Source organism: Equus quagga, chromosome 3, assembly GCF_021613505.1.
Source record: "Equus quagga isolate Etosha38 chromosome 3, UCLA_HA_Equagga_1.0, whole genome shotgun sequence".
In the NCBI taxonomy this organism is placed as follows: Eukaryota; Metazoa; Chordata; class Mammalia; order Perissodactyla; family Equidae; genus Equus; species Equus quagga.
In genome coordinates this window covers 79,655,001-79,675,994 of record NC_060269.1, presented here as the reverse complement: position 1 = coordinate 79,675,994, position 20,994 = coordinate 79,655,001, and the positions used below count along the sequence as shown (strand labels likewise).

At 47.2% G+C, this 20,994-nt stretch overlaps 1 protein-coding gene across 2 annotated transcripts in view; it reads right to left on the bottom strand.

Annotated features, from left to right (window-relative positions):
* Positions 1-5,985: 5,985 nt before the first annotated feature.
* Positions 5,986-20,994, bottom strand: part of UNC5C (unc-5 netrin receptor C) — a 351,791-nt gene continuing 336,782 nt past the window's right edge. For both annotated transcript variants that reach the window (XM_046655649.1, XM_046655651.1), the window contains 4 exons: positions 15,948-16,097; positions 14,041-14,205; positions 7,536-7,714; positions 5,986-6,794 (listed from right to left, as the gene is read on the bottom strand). In XM_046655649.1, the coding sequence (XP_046511605.1) occupies positions 6,629-6,794; positions 7,536-7,714; positions 14,041-14,205; positions 15,948-16,097 (660 nt within the window). In that variant the 3' untranslated portion in view covers positions 5,986-6,628. The remainder of the gene's footprint in view (positions 6,795-7,535; positions 7,715-14,040; positions 14,206-15,947; positions 16,098-20,994) is intronic.

Sequence of the window (20,994 nt, the reverse complement as noted above, 5' to 3'; positions counted from 1 at the left end):
ATTCCAGCGTGCAGACAGGCTTAAGAAGCGCTTCTAGAGCTCGCCCTGCCCCTGAGGGAGGCTGTGTTCCCATCCCTGCAGAACCCAGGCGTTCTCGCCCTACTGAAGGGGCACAGGGGCTCCCCGCGGAGGAGGCTCCGTAAGGGGAAACGAGGGAGGCAGCACTCTGTTGCTTATAAATATAATTTATTACCTGTTTAAAAATTCTTTCTTACATTTTATACATGTTGGCTGACAGAATAAATGCAGGCAATTTACAAACGAAGGGACTGCAGGAAAAAGGGGGAGGGGGGAGAAGAGGCACACCCAAAGCTGGCGTCCCGCCCTCCGCCGCCCGGCCCAGAGCACCCTCCGCCCGGCTTCTCGGGAGAAGGAATTGCATAGAAGATACAGCAAGAAGGAACTCCACGACAACCACAGAAGTGTTCCGCATCTGAAAAGCCAAGGTTGTGTCGTCGTGTTTAAAACAAAGAAGAATGGCAAAGCACGAAACCCCAACCCGACGTTTCTGCCACTGAACTGCTCAGAGGGAACAGCCGTGGGTGACAGGCTCTCGGCACAGACGCCGGAGATTTCTCTCTGAAACAGTGGTTGTCTTCTTTAGAAAGAGCAAGGAGGAAGGTCACCAACTTGCTAAGGTCAACAGCAAACTCAATGAACACACACAACACGGTGACACCTAACACGCACCGGGGGCTGCTGCTCCTGCGGTGGGCCCGCTGCGTTCTGTCCGGAGGGCGAGGCCTCGCCGGGAGCGGCACCGGAGAGTGGGAAGGGGAGAATGGCCGCACCATCTGCTGGGTCTGCTCGCTCCTCTGCCTTTCCCAAGGCCTGGAGGAGTACACAGTTTCCGCCCCTGCACTACAGGTGTCACAGGAGACTTGAAGACATAAGAGGGCAAAGGCATCTCCCACTGGCTGTAGGTTTCTTGGTCTTTTATGCTGTTCTGAAACAGATTTGTTTTAACATCTAGGACGTAGCTCAGGCCACGATTCTAGGATGATGCCTCACTGAGGTGCTGAGGCTCATCGATCTTAGGCTGCCCATCAGCCAGACCTGCCTCCGGTTCACATTCTGAGCCCCAGGACTGAGGGTCAGGCCACCTGGGTCAGTGCCGTCAGGGTCGGCGGCAGCCCCGATGGGCCAATTCCAGGAGGCCTTTGGGATTTAAGGTTGCCAGGTAGGATTGGAGCATATTCATCAGGGCCCCTGAAGTGTTACAGCCTTCAGCAGTTTATAGCTTTGCTGAGGCACAAATCCGAAAGGGCACGTGGAGAGGGGTGTACAGGAGCAAATACTTCGGCTGGTGGGCAGCTGACTATGTCTCAGGGCACCTGCCTTGGTTTCTACTCAACAACTGGTGGGCCTCGCCTCTCCTGACCTTCCGCAGGGATTCCCGACTTGGGATTCTGGAAGATCTCTTCAATACACAAGAGTCTGAGGACACAGCGGGCTGGGAACCAGCCTCCTACAAGCGCCTGGTCTCGTGTGCTGGTACATTTGCGGAGTTCCTGTCGGCTCGTTCTGCTGACGCTTCCCTCCAGCGTGCTAACATATGTCTAGGGGCAGACATTACATTTGGTCGAAGGAGCCCATTAACAGCCCACCACAGATCAATACAGGGAGGTGACAGGCCCACTAGAAAACCTGGGAGCCACAAAGTCTTCTGAGGGCAGATTTTTAAAGTAGGATTTCCAAATATGGGGGCACCCACAGGCTGAGAAGACTAAAGGCTCAGGAAGTTAATTATTGGGCTTAGTCTGTAGAGAAAACCCACCCAGAGACATAGAAGGCCATCTCCCTACTTTTCAAAAAGAGCAGGTTTTCAGGCATGAATTCTGGAAACACTCACGACTCCATTTGGCTTACTTGACCTGTATGGACACCAGCTTAAATTAACATTGGTTACAATGTATTTATTCCCCTTATGCCTTATTCCATCAAAAAAATCATTAGAGATGCAAGGGAAATCTTTCAAAGTGATCGTTACAGCCAGAGATCATACAAATAGTTTTTTAGGGTAGAGAAACAGCACTTCATTGGAGAGGCAAAGTTCTAAGGATTTCAGTCAACATTAGCTCAGGAAAGTCTTTTAAAAAAAGAATACAAAAAAACCCAAAAAAAGCAAAGTGTAATAGTTGGTCCTATGAGGCACTCGAAAGGTAAAAAAAGGTTTTATTACCTTGAGATCATCAATAATAAAAATATTTTTCCTTATTGATCTATAAAATCTAATGCTCGTTGACCATTATCATCTTTACAAATAGTTGGCTTTGAGCAATGACATTCTGATGCGCTAAAGCTCCTCTGTTCTCAAAGAAGGTCCTTCCCTCACTGGTCTTGGCCTGGTACTGAGGTGTCTCTGTGAAATTGGTGACTCATTCAGAGCAACTGTTCAGCAAAAGCTGAAACATTCAACTTGAAGACTGAAAATTCAACATATAAACTTTGCCTACTTTCTTTACACTCTCTTGCAGGTCCTTCCATGGTGTTGATTTGCTGGACCCTGTGGGGGCAGACCTTACAGTGGCAGAGGCTTGTGAATTCTAGGGAGACGGTGGTCACCTTCCTGGCTCCCTTCCTCCTACGTTGATGAGGGGAGTGGGTGGCAGACAACACAGCAGCTGTGTCCGTGACAGAGACCCACATGAGGACACAGAAGACTAGAGCCTGTCTGCTCCTCTCCAGAAGTAAAAAGTCTTGATTCCACCATCTGCATGCTTCCTTGTAAGATGTCTTACTTATAAGAGAAATACTTTAAAAAATTATTATTGAACGTGGAGTTTCCAGAGTGTCCTGAACTCGTTCCTAAGGAATGGTTCTACTATTTGAAAGTTGTGAGATTAAAATCTACAAAATAATAGGATCTATGAAAATGACTAATGTATGCAGGTTAGCATCGGGCCCCTGGCCCACACTACTGCCCTGCCTTGGAAGCCCTCACCCTGCTCGTGTGCGGATGGAGACTTTTCTGTGTAAGGGAGGAGAGTATTCACACTGTCTGTGAAAAGGCTGTCAGCTGTGAGCACCTTGATGCTACACACTTGGCATCACCTTGTGCCCAGTTATCAACTCCGAATCCAGTTTCTATTCCTTCCAGATCACTTTAAGGAAATCTGAATGAGTGTGGTAAGAAGGAAATGAAAACAGGATGAAACTTCTGCCTTTAGATCCCCAAATTCAGAAGAAAAGAAAACTTCTTTCTTCACGATTAACAACCATGATTTTTGCTCCCTTAGACATAGTGTTCTCATTTGCATATATAAAACTTATTTCTTTCTAAGGGATGCTTCTTACATTTACAAAAATAAGTATTATAGAACTAAAAGTAAAGAGACTTAAAATGGATGAAGCCCGATGAAAGTACAAATGCTAAAAGTGACAACTCTTCACTGACTCTTCTGTGCAGATTTTTATGTATTTCTCTTACTAAAAACCAACTTGAGACACGTCATGTATGAAGGAGTTGATGACCAGGCTCATTATGACGTGTAATTTTTGATATGGGTAATTTAAGTGAAAAAATGTGAGAATAAGAAAACTATATTTGAAGTGAAAATTTCCCCATATCTATTTGTCATAAAGGCCCTGTTGATTCTATGGGTATTCATTCCCTTTGTCAAACCACTTTCAGCGAGTTTTTATATTAACTCAGGGTAGATTGTGTTACTCACCACTAGGTGGCACCATGGCCAAGTGATAGGTTTTCCCATCCAGATGAAGTGAGCCGGTCTTCCCTCACAAGCTGTCCAGAAGCCCGAGGAGTGAGAGGCAGGACAGGCCGCAGAGAATGGGATGAGGTGGCTGCCTATGAAATGAGCTGTTGAGTCTGGACCTGCTAAGTCTGAGAGCAATCTAACAGGTATTACTTGACTCCAAAGGAGAAGGAAATCAGAATTTCTAGTGAACATTATTTGCCAGAAATGGTGTGTTGTAGGTACGGAAGCTGCCATGCGCTTGCTGGGGAGCGTGGCAGGGTTCTCTGACAGATGACTGCCTCACTTATAAGGAATCAACTTTTCCCTTTTCTGGTGCTGGGATGTTGAACCAAAAAACGAGAAGCGTCTGAAATGAACCCCCAAAGCCCTCAGTAATGGCTTCGATAATATACTTCCTGCTTTGTTGAATATTTCTGTGTTCATTACTTATTGATAACGTTTTTTAAATAAAAGTTTTGGAATTAATTTATCTGGATAGCTACATATGTGCTCCTCTCTACTTCTCACTAGGCGTGGAATTGCCTTTGAGCATTCTTCAGATTTCTAATTCTTGATTCCCATGGGTGACAGCCCCCCAAACCAGTAGTGATGAGCAGTCTTGAGAAGTTATTTCAAGATGCAGCAATGGACAAGAGCTCTCCTTCCTCCTCCTGCTTTTTAAAAAATACCTATTAAAATTTTTTTATATAGAATACAATTTTCCTATCTTTTGGTCAAATATGCATTGGTACAAACATTATCCATTGAACTGGTTTATTACTGCAGTCTCTCCCTTTCACGGTAAGTGTAACATATTTTTATATATGGTAAAAGGGGTGACCAGAGAGAGACAGACTGTAGAATATATCACTGAAACAGATGATAAGAAAGAAAAGGCATGAAAGAAAAGGCTCCACTCCAAGGTAGCGATAATTCCTCAAAGATGAGGCTGGAGGAGCCTGGGAATATCAAGAAGTCACCAGAATAGTCAGGAGAGGAAATAATGTGGAAAGAAGAGAGAAAATGTCTAAAATTATTTCTAATTCAAATACAGTGAGCAGCCTAAATGGCACCAGCCCCAAAGGAAGCCGCAGCCACGTTTTGGAGGATCTGATTCATACACATGGGCACTTGTTTTTCAGTCTTGGTTTGGCCACTGGGCTGTCCCCACCTGCAGAACGAACTGGGTTGCAGTGTTAAAACAAAGAGCCTGTGATGGTCCTAAGGAAATACCATAGTTTACACAAAGTAGTCTGTTGACTATTTTTCAGTTAAAAATGTTTTTTAATTTAAAAAATTTTGACCACAACAATAATAGAACATAATTTGCAACTAGTCAGGAAGGCAAGTGGTCCCAAGAGAGGAAAGAAAAGGATAATAAAGGGATGCCATCTCTCAAGAACAGCAGAATGTGTTGACACGAGACATGACTTGAAAGCATAACAAATATGTTGCAGGTTACAATTATCTTCCAAGACGGAACTATTTGAAAGGCATAATGGAGCCTGGGCAACAGACCCTCTAACTGATCCAGGTCAGAGCCCGCTGTGGTCTTCAGACTGACAAAGGAGCCAGGAGGCCTCACCAGGGACACCCAGCTGGAGATGAGCTAATCCCACCCCTTCATTGTACGGATGAGAAAACCGAGGTCTGGAGCTTAAGAGACTTTCCTAAGGTAGCACAGCTAGACAACGACAAACTCAGACGAGGACTGGTTTCCTGATTTCCTCCAATCACACTGCTTTTAAGGTAGACAGAGTGGCAAGGGGAGTCAGTGTGGGGTCACGTGACCCCAATGTTAAGTGAATTTAACAGAGAATGCTTCTCATGACAAGACTCAGAGAAGAAAGACCCTGCCTGAGCAAGCAGAAAGAACAGACTGACAAAGCCAGGAAACATTTCCTCCCTTTCTGGGGCAGAATGATGGGAGAAAGAGAAAAGGCCAAGGAATCAATGCCTGTTGACTTCAACTGGTGACCAGGCCCACGGTGGTGTGTGAGCAGGTGAGGCAAGTCTCGTCAATACCTAAATACTACCAGTACTGCTAACAAAAACAGGAGTGAAAAGAAAATCCTGTTACTAGAATACTCGTAAATACTCATCAATAATAATAATAATGATAATAATGAGACCTTTTTTAAAAAGCCACTTCGAATTGGATACGATAAACACAGATGTTGTAAAGAAATGCATGTTTGTGTGGTTGAACACGGATCGCGTCTTCCCTGCAATGCTGCAGCTCCGTTCCCAGAGGGCGCCGGGGGGGGGGGGGGGGGGGGGGGGGGGCCGCCAGGAATAAGGAGTCAGTTATTTCTCCTTCACACTTAGATTCTCCACTTCCCTGATACAAAGAATAACACTGGTTCTACAAGTTCTGGAAACAGAACACCAATGGGAGGATTATCTGAGACACTTGATGCACGTGATTTGTAGCAAAAGTCTGTGACTTCTCTGTAAATTACTAATCTGAAATAGACACAACAAACGGTCCACAGCTTCAACTTCAAACGATTTAAACAAAAATAGAACAAGCCATGGACAGTGTCTGCATCCCTGTCCAATTTGATGTAAACAACGTTTGTAGAAATTGGGTTTGTTAAGAAAGTTTATCCATATATCTGGATAGCAATAAAAAGCGTTTCCTAGGAAACTGTAAGATCCTGTACCACACAGCATACAGCCCAACTAAGAGGAAAATTAGGTTGATTTCTAAATTCAAGGTACAAATTTACACAATTCTTAACTCCCGTGACGATGTCCGAGTAAAGTGGGCGTGTATATCGGTCATTGTGTCTGTTGTCCTCTCTCCTGCTGCCATGTCGCCTGTGAAGCTCATTGGTCTGGTCTGCCTCTCCTCCTCAGCTGTGATCCCCCAGACGGACACAGACTCCCTGTGCATTCTTGTCCTTCATTTTCAGTCCAAGCGTGGGTCAATACTGCCCTTCTGCTGCTAAAGACACTACTGTTTCATGTCTTCCCATTTCTTCCAAGACAGCTGCCAGCATGCTCAGGTTTCCATCTGGGAAGTTCTGTGCTTCCCAAAGATCCAGGATTACGCCAGTTGGGCTCGATTTGGTGGCAAAGTAATTCAAGTACCTGTAATTGGGAATGGGAAAATGTGCTGAATGGCGTGATTTATGGATCTATTTTTCTCTTCAGTTTTTACTCAACCTTTCTGTTTCTCCATTTGTCTTTTTAAGTATCCTGGTCCCACTTGAGTAACTGTGGTTTACAGAGAGCCATCCTAAATAACTAGCCCATACTTAATTAGATCAGCCCCAGACAGGAGACGTGATGTTTAACTTTGTTAACCTCAACTCTGAGTAAGATAATTTAAGAGACAAGATGTGTGTGGGTCATATCCTAAACAGGAAATCGTGAGACTTATGTTTTCTTTCCAGCCCAGGCTCTGATCGTCTCTGACAGGTCACGCCCTGTCTTTTGCTTGGTAGTGACGGCAACACTCTACAAAGAAGAGGCTCCCGAGGTCTCTTTATAACTGAATATCAGTGCTGTGTTTAGCATCTTAGTTACCCATCAAGCATTAGGTCCTGCTCAACGGGAGATGCAGAAGAATCATTACTTTAGGGAATGGATACGTTAATACTTAGGGGGATATCAGTTTTGCAAAGTGGATCACAAAGCTTGATATTTAACAAATGTCAAATAAGCCCAGAATGTCTCTCAACAATGTGTTTGCAAGTCCATGGTGCAAGATACAAAAAAGAAGCTTAATACATGTTTGCAGAATGAAGAATAAATAGATGCATGGATGGAAAAAAATGAATGCTGGCCCCTGTCTAACAGCTCTCAGTCTTGGAGCCTGGCCATACCCACCTGTCCAGGTTTAGCTTATGGGCCAGCATCCTCCAGTCATGACCTCTCGTTTGTGGGGCATCCAGGCTGCTACAGAGCTTCTGCCGGATAGGGGGAGGGATGCTGAAAGCACTGGGTCCTGTCATGGTGGTGATGGTGCTCGCTGGATCCAGCAGAGGCAAATCGATGCCAGTAGGTTCCTGTAGTTCAGGCACAGGAGCAACACAGCATTATTTCTGAACACAAAAGCAAGTCTTATGGAACCAATCAACATCTTGCCTTGCTCTGAGCGATAAGAAGAGAATGAGTGCTATTATTCTCCTTAGTCAGAATGGCTTCCTCCTGGCTGAAAGCTGTGATTTGCTCTGTGTAACCTGGCTGAGAGGAAGAGCCACCTTTTAAGCTGACTTTGCAGAGCCTTGGATTTATGGGTCTTCAGTCAGGATGGGGCTCGGTGGAGAGCTGTGGTGTGAGCCAATAACAGCTTTTCTAATGGGATTCTCCAGGATGAGACAGCAGAGACGGAACAGCAATGCTCCCAAAGGTGTAGATTTCAGGAAGGGAGAAATGTTCAAAAGGGCAGTTCTTTGAGAATGAAAGATCTGAGATTAGAAGGCTGAAAGTTCAGAGCTTCTAGAAACTGTCTGACCCTGAGGGGAATTCCCCGGGCAAATGCCGAGGTCCATGGTCCTCTAAGCTCTGCAGAGGATGGCTCGGGTTCTGCTTTTGTTGAATGAAATGCAGCACAGCTCGCCTCTAAATGATATCAAATTAAGACTAATTTTTTAAAGAAAATGGTGAACACAGTATCTTGCCTTAGGGCACGCTGCCAACAGCATCCTCCAATGACTGTACCCCTTATTTTTTTTAGAGCTAATTTTAGTAGAGAAAAACATAAATTGGCTCTTAAAATAGTTTCAGCTCATAAAACAGCACAAATGTAAAATCTGAATTTCATCTGCTGGAGAAACTCTAATCATTTTCTGATCACTTCTGTGGTTGGAAAAGCAAAAGCAAATGTTGCCTGGAAACTATTAAAGCAATAAAAGAAAACCTACGTAATCTACTTTAAATGTCACCTCTCCCTCCTTTCTTAAGGCAGGTAACTCCTTGGTGTACATAATTAGTTGCTGGAGGATAAACAGGCCACACATGGTTTCAGCCATTGTGAAGGCTCTGGTGTCTTACAGAGCACTCAGCTCAGGGGGTCAGTGCCACCACTGCCCAGAGCCCCCCAGCCTTGCTGCTCCTGCACTGCAGGGGTCGCCGCTGTCTGTGTCCCCATGTTGACTGACAGCGTGTTCTGCATTCCGGGGGCAGCTCACAGCTAGGCCTGTGTAATCGCACTGCACAGGTCCGTCTGGGGGCTTGGGGGGCACGGCAGAGCAAAATGAAGTTTTTGCCATAATACACACAGTAGTGTTGGCTGCAACCACAGTATTTGGCCTCAAAACCCAAAGCCTGGCAAACTGAGATGCTGAGGATTCCTTCTGCTCCTTTGTGTTAACTCCACCACATACCAGGATTTCAAAGGTTGGTATGAAACACAGAAGCAACCAATGGGAATTGCGGCCCTGAATGAGGCCACAAGCCGCAGATCTTTCCCCGCATCGGGCACAGAACTCTTTTCAAAGGACCGTGAGGAGCGAGGGCTCCTGACCTTGAGGACATAGGGCTTAAACAAAGGGGACCAAGAGCGATCCGAGGGCCCGGCTCGGTGTTTCTAAGGGATATGTGCTGGGGAGGTCTGAACCCAGGGGCCCAGCACTTATGTGGGATAAAACGAAGTAGGCGTGGGTTGGGGAGGTGGAGGCGAAGAGAAATCACAGCTACTTCCACAACTAGTACCATCGCCCACGTGGAGGCCCTGCTCGCTTCCTGTCTGGATGGTAACAAGAGGACCTAGAAGGAAACCACCAAACCCCCAAGTACCACCCCACCCTGACCATACCGGGCTGGGCGGGGGGTTAAGTCCACACAAGTAGGGGTCTGCTTTTTGTAGTACTGGCTCGTGTCCCCAGAGATTCCTCGCACTGTAGGCCATATTAACTCCTTCCTGCTTTCCTGTTATCTGTCCCCATCTGCCAGACTAATCATCTTAAAGCACCTCACCGATGTTTCCCCTTTTCTCTCCTTCTCTCTCTCTCTCTCCTTCTCAGTAAGAGGTGTTAAATGCCCCTCCTACCACACGGAGTCCCAGTGCTTCATCGTGCAGCCAGGCTCCTGCACCACCTGCTTTAGTGGCGCTAGGAGGCCCCAGAGGTGACATGTGCAAAGTGCAGAGCCAGGCCTGGCACGGACTAGGGGCCGCACACCATGGCTCCTGCCGCTTGACAATCTCAGCCAGCCTCTCTCAGGTTGCCTTGACATGACTAAAGCTCGACTCAGCCTGGACCACTCACTCTTCCAGGTGCCTTTTTTAAGGATGCCTCTCTAATAGTTGTTCTGCCCTCTCCATGAATCTCTGTCGGGCAAACCCCTGAAAGTCTGGACCAAAGGGCATGTCCCCTGAGCCTCCCCCGGGAAAACCGCCCAAGGGCATCACGTGAACCCGGAGACATCCTACAGCACAGTTCATGGCTCTCCTCAGTCCTCAGAGTCTGCCCTATGCACGTTGGTTGTATTTATGTGTTACTTCCATTGATTTCTCAAATTCTTGGCAATGAAAGTGTTTTTGTCATCCTGAGAACCACTTTGAGACTCAGCACAGTGACCTGCACGTGGAAGCTTCTCAACTCCTATTGGTTGAAATGAACCTACTTTTCCTGATACAGAAAGAGGATGAAGCCAGTTCCTGATAGAAGCCCACGCCACAGAGTGATGTGTTGAGCTTCCTTCCAGTTACATGTGGAGAAGGGCACGGCTCTTCCCTCTGTCAGCTCCTGAGGGAAGGCAGGGGAAGGCGGGCCTGCCTCTCAGGAAAGTCCGCTCGTGTATTCGTCTTGTCGTCCTTTTCTCTGCAAATAAAGCACCGTCACCACTTCACGTGGGCCCTCAAGTCCTGAGCCTCAGCCCTGGCCACTGGTCTGATGATGCCTGTGTGGATGACACAAGCTCAGTAGGACATCATTTCTCGTCTCTCTTCCCAGAGGGCTGACAACAGCCATGGAAGTAAAAGAAAAATACACATACACATTTACATTTAAAATTTCCTCCAGTAATTTCAGTTGCCATTAGCTCTTCCTTTACGTCCAGGTGAAAGCAGAGTTTACTCCCACGGAATGCTTATTACAGTCACTGTTTATGATATTGGTACCATCTGTCTTTGACGTGATGAATACCTTAGTTAAACATATGATTTTTCAACGTTAGCCAAACAGCTGCTCTGGGGGACGCACACATTTTCAGCGCGTCACAGTGGAAACAACCTTCCACTCCCACGTGCCGACTCTGCCCAAAGTCACTTGGAAAAACTAGATTTTCCCAACAGTCGTTTTGAACAAGTTATGGAAAACGGAAGAGGCGAAAAGATGGGATGGTGGTAGCAGAGTGATGTTACTTTGTACATTTTTAGTATTACTCTTCATGCACAGAAAAGTGCTGCGAGTCCGTAGTCAACAGGGGTTATAAGGACTTCGTCAATGGCTAAAACTGAATAGGAGGCCTGAAGAGACTGTAAGTTTCTCTCCCGTCTACACCCTTTTTTCTCTGGGTGGTGATGGGTAGCTGCCCCATTATTACTGCCCCCATTCCTCTAAAAAAGAAAGAAAAAACCTTCTAGCATCATTTACATTTTGACATTAATTCATACTCATACTTTTATCCTTCCAGACATTTTCATTCTTAAACTTCATCTCTGTGAGACCTAAAGCTTCTTCTCTGGTTAAGGAGTCTGTGGCCAGAGTGCCCAGAGAGCACCACCCGGCCGGCTCTCGCCGTCACCACGGTCTCTGTCAAGCACAGCCTGGCCTCCCGGGGGCAACAGGTCCTCCTTCTCCTCCTGACTAGAGAGGCCAGGGCCGCATGGCACTTTATCAAGGGCTGCTGACTGCCTTGAGTGGCGGGGGCTGGGGCGGGGCGGGGGCAGCACATTCCTGGCAAGTCAGCTCATTCTCAGGAGACAGGATGTTGGAACTGCAACCCCAGCCCACCGGCCAGCTTGCCGCGTGACCCTAGGAGGGAGCCCTGCGCAGAAAAAAGACACCACAAATGGAGACTTTTCTCTGGTCATGCTTTGTCAGTCACAGCGTCCCCCTGCTCAGAGCTTTGGATGAGGATCCGGGTCTCAGGGTTTCCCAGAGCCAATGGTTCATCAGCGCAGGGCCCTGCTCCCCAACATCAGTACCCAGCCCCACACCTCCCCCGCTGTGGGCCGCATGCACCCGCATTCAAAGGCTCACCACAACGGTGGGGCTCAGTGACCCAGAAGTAAAAGCAGCAGAGTGCCCTTTAATCCCCAGAGTCATCTGACTCCGGTCATTTCTGCCCCTCCCTCTGTTAAATGTGCCTGTCTGTCACACACGGGCAAAGGCCTCCGACACGACTGAAGGGGTGGCCTCTCTGAGCTGACCAAATTGCAAAAGAAATCATCTTTCCTGTATGGTGGCACAAGAAAGACAGTCCTCCAATTGTGATCACCCTATGCAAAGTGTCTTCTCGGTGAGGGGGTGGCGGACCGAGCCAGGAAGGGCCCTCAACAGCCCCTTTTCATTGGCGGCTGCATCTGATCCACCTTTTCATCCCACAGCAAACGCTCACGCTGAACAGAGAGCAGGCATCAAAGGCGCAGGCCTCCTCTCCCCCTCCAAAATCCCGCGGCCTTTGTTGTCACTGGAGCTGGGTGGTTATTGAACTTTGCAGACCTGCTGGGCCTGGAAAGTGAAAACACCCTCCAGAGCCAGCAGGGGTGGTGCTGGGCGCCTGGGAGATAGGGCCTGCGCATTGAAGGCCCGGCGGTTGCCATGGCACCCTGACACCGAGATCATTCCTTATGAATGTCACCGAGGTCTGTGACTAAAGTTGTTTATGAGTCAAAAGTCTCATGAAACTACAGGAGGAAATGATGACCGCACCTCAGCAGGCTGTGGGAAAGAAGGATGGAGCCTTGTGCAGGCTGACGTGCTTCTCCCCCTCAGTTTGCTAAGGAAGACAGTCTTTAAATCCAACATGTGGAGCGAGACAGGCTGAACATAGTGACATTTCATTCGTCACTGTGCCTGAGACAGTGAGGGAGAAGTCATCTTCTAAATCACGCACTGTCCCGCCGGAGTTTTAAAATACGATAATCCTGTGCTCTGTGGCTCAGCGAGCAGCACAGCTCTGAGCGGCCCAGGAGCTGCTGCCTCGACCATTCTGAAGGCTTCTTCTTTTCCCTTTGTTCCTCCAGCACGAAGGGTTTCACTGTGCAAATACAGCCTCGGGGCCAGGTAACAGATAAGGTCAGGGACACCTACTCTCCGTACAGAGGAGTTTTAAATAGCACTGCTCATTGTTAGTTCTGCAACGCGGAAGTGTGAAAGGCCCAAGTGAAGTGAGTGAAGATCACAGCGAAGAAAGGTGAAGTGAGGGCCACCAGGCAAAATGTGCAGTTCCTATTTCTGGACCATTTCTCCCATCCTGGGGAAAATGGCATCTTTTCTTTCTTTAAAAAAATTTCTTTTATTATTTTTTATTGAGGTATAATTGACATACAACATGACATTGGTTTCCGTGCACAACATAATGATTCAATATTTGTATATATTGCTAAATGATCACCAGAGTAAGTTGAGTTAACATCTGTCCCCATATATAGTCACAGAATTTTTTTTCTTGCGATGAGGATTTTTAAGATTTATTCTGTCAGCAACTTTCAAACATGCAGTAAAGTATTATTAACTATAGTCACCACGCTGTGCATCACATCCCTGGGAGTTTTTATTTTATAACAGGAAGTTTCTACCTTGTGACTCCCTTCGCCCATTTTGCCCACCTCCTAGCCCCTGCCTCTGACATCTCTTCTTATATTTGGAGAATGAGGTATGAGAGAGAAGGGAGACCAAGAGATTTCTCCTTCCAACATGGAGAAAAAAGGAGGGAAGAAAGAAGCAGGGTGGGGGGGGGGGGGGGGGCCCATCTCTCTTCCTCCACCCCACTTGGCAGCCGCTGATTAGGCAGAGGGAGGCGAGATCCCAAAGGAAAGCAGAGGAAACAGAGGAGAGACAGACGGAGGATGCAAGCGGGCACCGCATCAACACAGGGCATGTGGTGCATCAAGGCTATGCTGGGGAAAAGTCACTCCATGTGCATGCCACTTAAACCTTAAACTTGACATTCAGATCTGTTGTAAAAAGTTAGAATAGGATCCTTAAATTTATGTCATAAAGCATTAAAGACTTGTTTTCAAAAAGGCTTCCCTATCACATTCTGTTATGTATCTAGTTCCCTGTGTTCATTAACAATATTATTGCATTAACAAACAGGGCCTCTAGAGGCTTCTGAGGACTTCCCACAGGCCCATGTTGCGCTGCCTTTAGACATGCGCTCTCCCCTCCCCACGGCCATTCTCTGCCCCGGTTTGGGTTCTGGGGCCGCGAGAGCGCCTCACCTCAGACACGGTGCAGCTCAGCTGGAAGATCTGCCCCTCTCCTTCCACCTGCCGCACGCAGAGTTTGCACACCAGCTCCGCCGTGTTCAGGCTGAATCTTTCCAGAGTGAATGTGCAGTGGAGGCTTCGTTGAGACCCACTCCAGATATGGTAGAAAGGAATTTCCTAAAGGATAAAAGAGTGTCAATCATAAAGGAGGGACTAACGCTAAAAGTAACCATCAGACACTGAACTGCCAAGTACTCGCATCAGCACCACCCACGTTACCTCATTTAATTCTCACCACCAGCCTCTGCGCAGTACATCCTGACCCCCTTTTCCGATGGAAAAACGGAGACCCAGAGACGTTAAACAACTCAGCCAAAGTCCCACAGCTAGTAAGCGGCAGAGTTAACATTTGAACCCAGAGTCAGCCTCCAGAATCCATATACCTAACCAGTTGGCCATTTGTCATTTATAAAAAGAGCCGTTGTAAATGATTTTTTATTAAGTTTAAAAAATTCCTAAAATAAAACCTCGACACTCCAGTCGTTGCTCATTAAGAGGAATCCCTGCCTTGGTATTCTGGAGGAAAGCAAAGAAAGTCTCCCTGGGCACGCACAGAGCCGGCTCCTCGCGGGGCGGGCGGGGAAGCCCAGCTCACTGGAGTCCGAAAGCGCAGGCTCGGTTCCCTGCGCAGAGCAGTCCTTGGCCCGCAGAGCACCACGCCTCTAACAGACGCTGATTTTCTAAAAGTCTAGACCTCCTTACAGAGCCCGTTCTAGAATCCTTCCTCAATAAAGAAAACAAAGGTGGATACACAAAGAATGGGAGAACGTGTGGTTAAGCGCGGAGAATTCAGCATGAATGAGAACACGCTCCCCTCGCTGGCTGGGTGATGGGGGACGAGGGACTCAACCTCTCTTTGCCTCCACTTCCTCCTCTGCGAAAGAGTCCCCGAGTCCCAGCCCTGCTGGGGTTAACTGAGAGACCAGAGGAGAGCCTGGGCGCCAGCAGATGGCAAGAATTCAGCCAGGCTTAGCCTGAACTAAAGTCAGATTATCGTCATTATAAAAATAGTAGTTTCCATTATGATTGTACAAAGGAGATCGTTCATAAAAGGGGAATATTTGTGGGCTTTTAAGGCAGTTGCAAAACAGGGAAAAACAAAAAACGAAGAGATTTAATGAGAAAGTCAAAGGGCCTGATCTGTCCGTCGAGGGCTGAGTTATACAGAAGAGTCTGGCGCGCAGCCCCCAGCCAAGCTCGGCGCTGCTAGCGGACTATCAGGTTGGTCTCTCACAACTTATGTGTAAGTACTAGACAAATCAGAGGAAGAATGGAGCTGGAAAATCTTCCCTGCTCCTTCTCGTATGTTCACTGACTTGTATCAAGAAATTGCACCCAGTTCAGCGCAGCACTGGGTGCCGGGTGTCTGCTTTCCCACAAGGAACGCTGTCATTTAGTCAACTCCTGACCAGGTTTTATTTTTACATGCTGATTCAGTTTCCAAACTGGGCTTCCTTTCAAGTTTGCCATGTACAGGTATTCTCGTCGCAAGGTTGGAGCCCAATTTGTGCGACGTGGGATAACATTCTTGTTTTTCCTATGAAAGCATTTTGAGGCAGTTTTTTTTTTTTATCAATTCAACATAAGTGTTTACTCCAAAAATGAAATGATGGACTTGGAAGTCTTACGTGCTAAAAATAAAACAAATGATAGCACAATTATGTGAAGAAGATTAAAACAAAAGTATTCCTTCAAATATGTCTAGAGTATTTTTCAAAAACCTAAATAACCCAAAACTATTTTGGAGAAACAAGTACTGATGTAGGATTAACTTCAAGGAAGGGAGTACTGACGTCCGAATAATATCAGTCCTCTTTCTCGGAGCTGGCTCTGCGCTCTGCCTCACTTGGCAACCTTACCTGATATTTAGCCAGCAGTTTGCTCTTCCAGAGGGAATGGGCGATGTCGTGAATCGACAGGCGCAGGTTGTGGGTGCTGCCTTTAAAATGAAGAGCCTTGGGTTCTTCCAGGAGCTGTCCTCCCATCTGTCTCTCAAGCTGCAAAACTTCCTGCGATGACATGCCCAAACCACAAGCAGATTAGCGAGGCGAACCTCGATGACTGAATCTCACCTCTTCCACCGGTTTGCTCATCCGAGGAGCAGGTTTCCCCACTGTGCCTCCCCCACACCTAACATGCAATACGTGACTCCCACGTCTGCAGCCCTGAGCCCCTCCAGCCGAAGCTGCTGCCAGTTTGCATGGACTGCGTCCTACTGACCGCCCACTGGGTTTCGGCAATCCACACCCGCTGCTGTGGGGCCAAATCAGTAGTCTGCACTTCCCCACGGACAAGTGGAACATTCAACAAAACGCAGGAAAATAACAGTCAGAACCCCAGACGGGAAGAACCCTAAGTGAAAGAAACAAGTAGATAGAAATATAGCTAAACAGATAAGTAAGTAGATTTTCAATGAACTTTTAGGGAAAGGGCCAAATAACTAGAAAACAAACCAATGTCTTCGACTTGGTAAAACCAACTAACAAACAAAAATTTGGAATGTGTTTTGGGCATTTTTTCAGTCTTGTAGTTTCTTTACCTACAGAAATAAGATAAAATTTTTGCTTAAAATTATCTATTGCTTGATTTCCAATTATGAAAAAACTTAAAATATGCTCATTAAATGTCCTCCTAGAGGAAAATGTACTGATACAGATTAGGAAGGTTTTTCAGCACCAAACCCTGAACTAAACAGTAACTCAGGCTAAATTTTGAAAAGAACCCCCCATTTCTCAAGAACTGTGGCTGATCAAAAAATTTTCTTTGTAACTTTACTTATACTGTAAAGGTGTAGAATGAAGACAAATTCCATATATAGGTCCATTTCTCAAGCTAGTTAATGGGAGTCAATGAAGCATTTCCAGCTACAGCTGTAATTATCCAAACAGCATCTAACCGCAGATTATCAATGAAGAACATATCCCGGGTATCCTCTGCTGTCTGAATCATCCCCGTGCACACTTTGCTCCTCTCATGCTTTAAAAGTGTTAGTGATACAAATATACAGGCAGTATCTGTGACCTTTTTCTTTTTAAAATATGGGTTCAGGAAAATAATGGATTTTATAAAAATAAAAAAGCAAAATACAACTTTCTTCTTTGGTGAGATTTCAATTGAAAGTATGGGATTCAACTACACAGGCGATGACTCAGGCCATCCCACACCCAGGGACTGGTACCTGCCAAGGTACCAAGCACAGATGGGTCACAGCAAAGAATGGTGAGTATGGGAACCAGACTGGGAAGCGCAGAGCTCACCAACATCATTGATCAGATGTAAACAGCTCATTTCAAGCTGCTGCTGTAGCGGTTCTTAGCATCCATCATCTCTGAGTCGGGCCACTACTCTGAACCACGCAAGCTGTGGAAAGGTCCCACAAGGTGTAGGAAATACTAGGATAACGTGGAATGTGGTCTCAGACAGGGACCCCTCTAATTAGTGTCTAATGGAAGAGATGAGGCAATAGCATGGTGACGAGACACAGCACGGTCCAGCTGCTGGAGAATATTGATGCTGAGAGTATTGAGCATTGCTGGCTGATGAGTAGCTATTGTGACAGGAGCCTGAGCAGTCAGCCAGCCCTCAACCAGTCAGCCGGCCACCTGGACACATATGTTGTGTCATTGTGGCCTGGCTCTGCTGTGCCTGTGGCTGGGCAGGCTCTGAGGGTCCCCAGGAGGCCATACAGATCCACCCAACCCAGAGTTGCACATGGTCCTCATGGAACGCCCTCCCACAACACTTCACACTCCATTCCTCAACAAGAACCTGGCCATGTGGAAACGAAGACGGATAAGAAAAGTGAGGGTTAATTGCAGTTTCTTCTGCTTCAGCAGGAAGGCATAATGAGCTTATGTTGATCATGCTCGGTGTCTAGTTAGCATAATACAGAAAGCTGATGTTCCCAGTGAACCTGGCACCTGACAAATTCTAACGCTAAAATGATGTTTGTTTATAAGCCATTAGAAGAAAAGAAACATAATTAGAAATCTTTGAGATTACAGTCATGCCAATCAATCAGTTCTAGCTTCTTTCCAGTACACTCTAATTACCTCATCAAGACGTCTAAAGAGCAATCGATAGTAATTATCTGATTACTATAGATCTTCATTATGTCCAAATTATCTCCCTGGGATGTCTAAAAGAAGATGCATTGTATTCGGGAGGTAATTGCACCCAACAATGTATACTCCACACCCCATTCTTACAATCAACATAGATTGCCAGAGGATATGGAGAGCATCATCAGTTTTCTTGGCAGGGAGGCCCACTGAAAAAAAAGCCTATGCTGCCTATTGATCATGACCTTGAAGTCAAGAAATCTCACACCACATTTTGAGCGCAAAGTCTGGGCAGGAGTCGGCCCGAGAAATAGGCTCAGTCCTTGGCTTCTTCGGCATTTACCTCAGACGTCATGGTAAAGCGTTCTCCCTAGTGGGGAAAGAAATTGGGCTGGCTTGAGCCCTTTTTTGAGAGAAAGGACCAAGTAAAGTGGCATTTTAAAGACAATGGGGCCAGAGAACATACTCTCTCCATACTTCTATGCTCTCCATCCCTCCACTGACCAGGAATGACAAAGAGCTGAGAGGAACCTGACTTTTCCCCGCTTTGATTGGACATGAACCTGGTGAAAGATAAAGTGCTCACCAGGATGCATCGACGCTTAGAGCAGAGGTCCCTCAACACGTCTGATTGCATATGCCTGTCAGTCCCAGAGCTGAGCATGCATTTTGTTTATGTCTCTTCATAAATTATATATCTCTATTAATACATCAGTTTGTTAATATATTACATTATAAAATATGCATAAGGTTAAAAGCTAAGGCGGATAAACACAGAAGTACTAATACTGTCTTTTTTTGCCCCAAAGTTTCATCGGCCCGGGTGTGTGAGCTCCACGTTGGACACTGCGGGCTTGGACAGCTGTCCTTTCACACAGACCTTTCACACGTCCTCCTGGAAGTCAGCCCGGGAGGAAAGGATTCCACAGGAACAATCTTACAAAACTGACATTTAGTGCTTTTTCCTGAAAAGTAGCAACTTTATCATCATCGTCAGGATGTTCAACTTCAAGGAAACATAACAAAGTGCAGGAGAAGGCAACCAAAGCGCCAATTTAAAATATTAAAGTGCGAACTAAACAGCTACAATCGATAAATAAAACAACTCCTCGGAAACTAACGTCATCTAAAACCACACAGGAGCCGGAGGGGACTTGTCACCTGCAGCGAACGCCAAGAAGTCTGTGTCAGAAGACAGAGCAGCAAGCCCCCCGACGGCCTGGTCAGGCCCCGGGTCCACACTGTTACGGTTTCAGTAGCATAATTTCAGAAACTTTATAGCTGATCTCACTTAAAAATACCGTAACTTGGATTTCAAAAAGCTTGATTTTCTGAATTCCTTCTGTATGAAATCATTTTGGTTATTACACATATGATACAGATCCGTAAGAGAACATAAAAATAACAGATGTGTGAATCCCTAAGATATAGCCTTTCAGTTAAATGCTTTCCTCTCCTTAATCTTCCTGGGAGCCTTCCTTCGACATCAATGGAACACACATGCCCTGCTAGGAACCATGTCAGGTTCTGGGCACACACACGAGTGAGCGCCTGTGCCTGCCTCAGACCACGCACAGTCGCGGGGGAGACCCACACGCGGAAGCCCAACACATCGTGCTCAGCTCTAAGACCGCTTCCAGACAGGCTGCTCTTGGGTCCCAGTGGTTAGGATATATCGCACACCTTGAAAGAGAGCAGGAACACAATATGCTTAAGGTCAAAAGATTTAGGAAGTCTTAAGAAAAATGCCGTGACCTTGGAATGAAATGCCATAATAGGACTTAGGATCATTTAGACTCTTTGTTCTCAGCAATATAAATGTCACCTTCCTTTACAAAGGTTGTCCCCCCTCCTGGCAGCACCCCCACCCCAGGGCCTCGTTTTGAGTGGGGGTGAGTCTCCCTGTTGCTTGGATGAGCTTGCTCTGCCTCTGTGAGAAAGGGTCACTTTCCGACTTCCTTTGTCAATTCTATCTCCACCCCTCCAACTTAACCTTGAAAAGACTCTCTCAGGGGTCAGTTATCGACAGAGGTGTGTCTAGCCCATACCTTCACGGGAACACACACGCACCCCAGTGGTAAAGTCACCAGGAGTAGGCCCCTGTGCAACAGAGCCTGGTGCCCCGCGGGATCTGAGCAACCCCGTGGGATGGCTGCTTCCCCAGTGCGTTGGCCGCCCCAAACCTCCTCGGTGGCCCTAAGTGAGGGCTATATTGATTCAGGGACCATGTGAGGGATTGCTCCAAAGGCAGGGACAAGGGATCCCACAGTAGAAACAAGCAGCTTTCACAATAACCTCTTAAACCAAGGCATTATCCATGCCAAGCCATCAGCCTGGGCTTCTGAAGAGCCACAATAAATCCAAGCTGTTTTAAAGGCCTGTGCGTACAAGGAACCCTCTGGCCTGTACTCAGACTCTCCCAGGCTCTGAGACACAGGCTCTGCCCTCCGGAAGGCCTGACCGCGCGAGGCTAGCGGGAGAATCCGTCCCACTCCGCTGGGCTGCGGTCCTCCCGGGACCTCGGCCCCGCATCCCGGCGGCGGACGCGCCTGCGCACTGCGCTCCTGTTCCTCCGCCGCCGCCGCCTGGTCCTGCCCAGCCAGGGCAAGTTCGCCTGAGGGCCCGTCTCACAATGAGCGAGAGCACATGCGAGCCTCAGGCGACACAGATGCACACACTGAGGTCCCTCAAGTGCATGTCGAAGGATGTGACAAGTCTCTGCCCGAGTGCAGAGCAGGGCCTCTGCGCCAGGAACCGTGTGAGGTGCCCCCGGGCCCGGCTCTGTCCTGCACGCTCGGTTCTCCCCGTCCTTGGCCACCTTGCTCTGCTCTCCCCGTCCTCGATC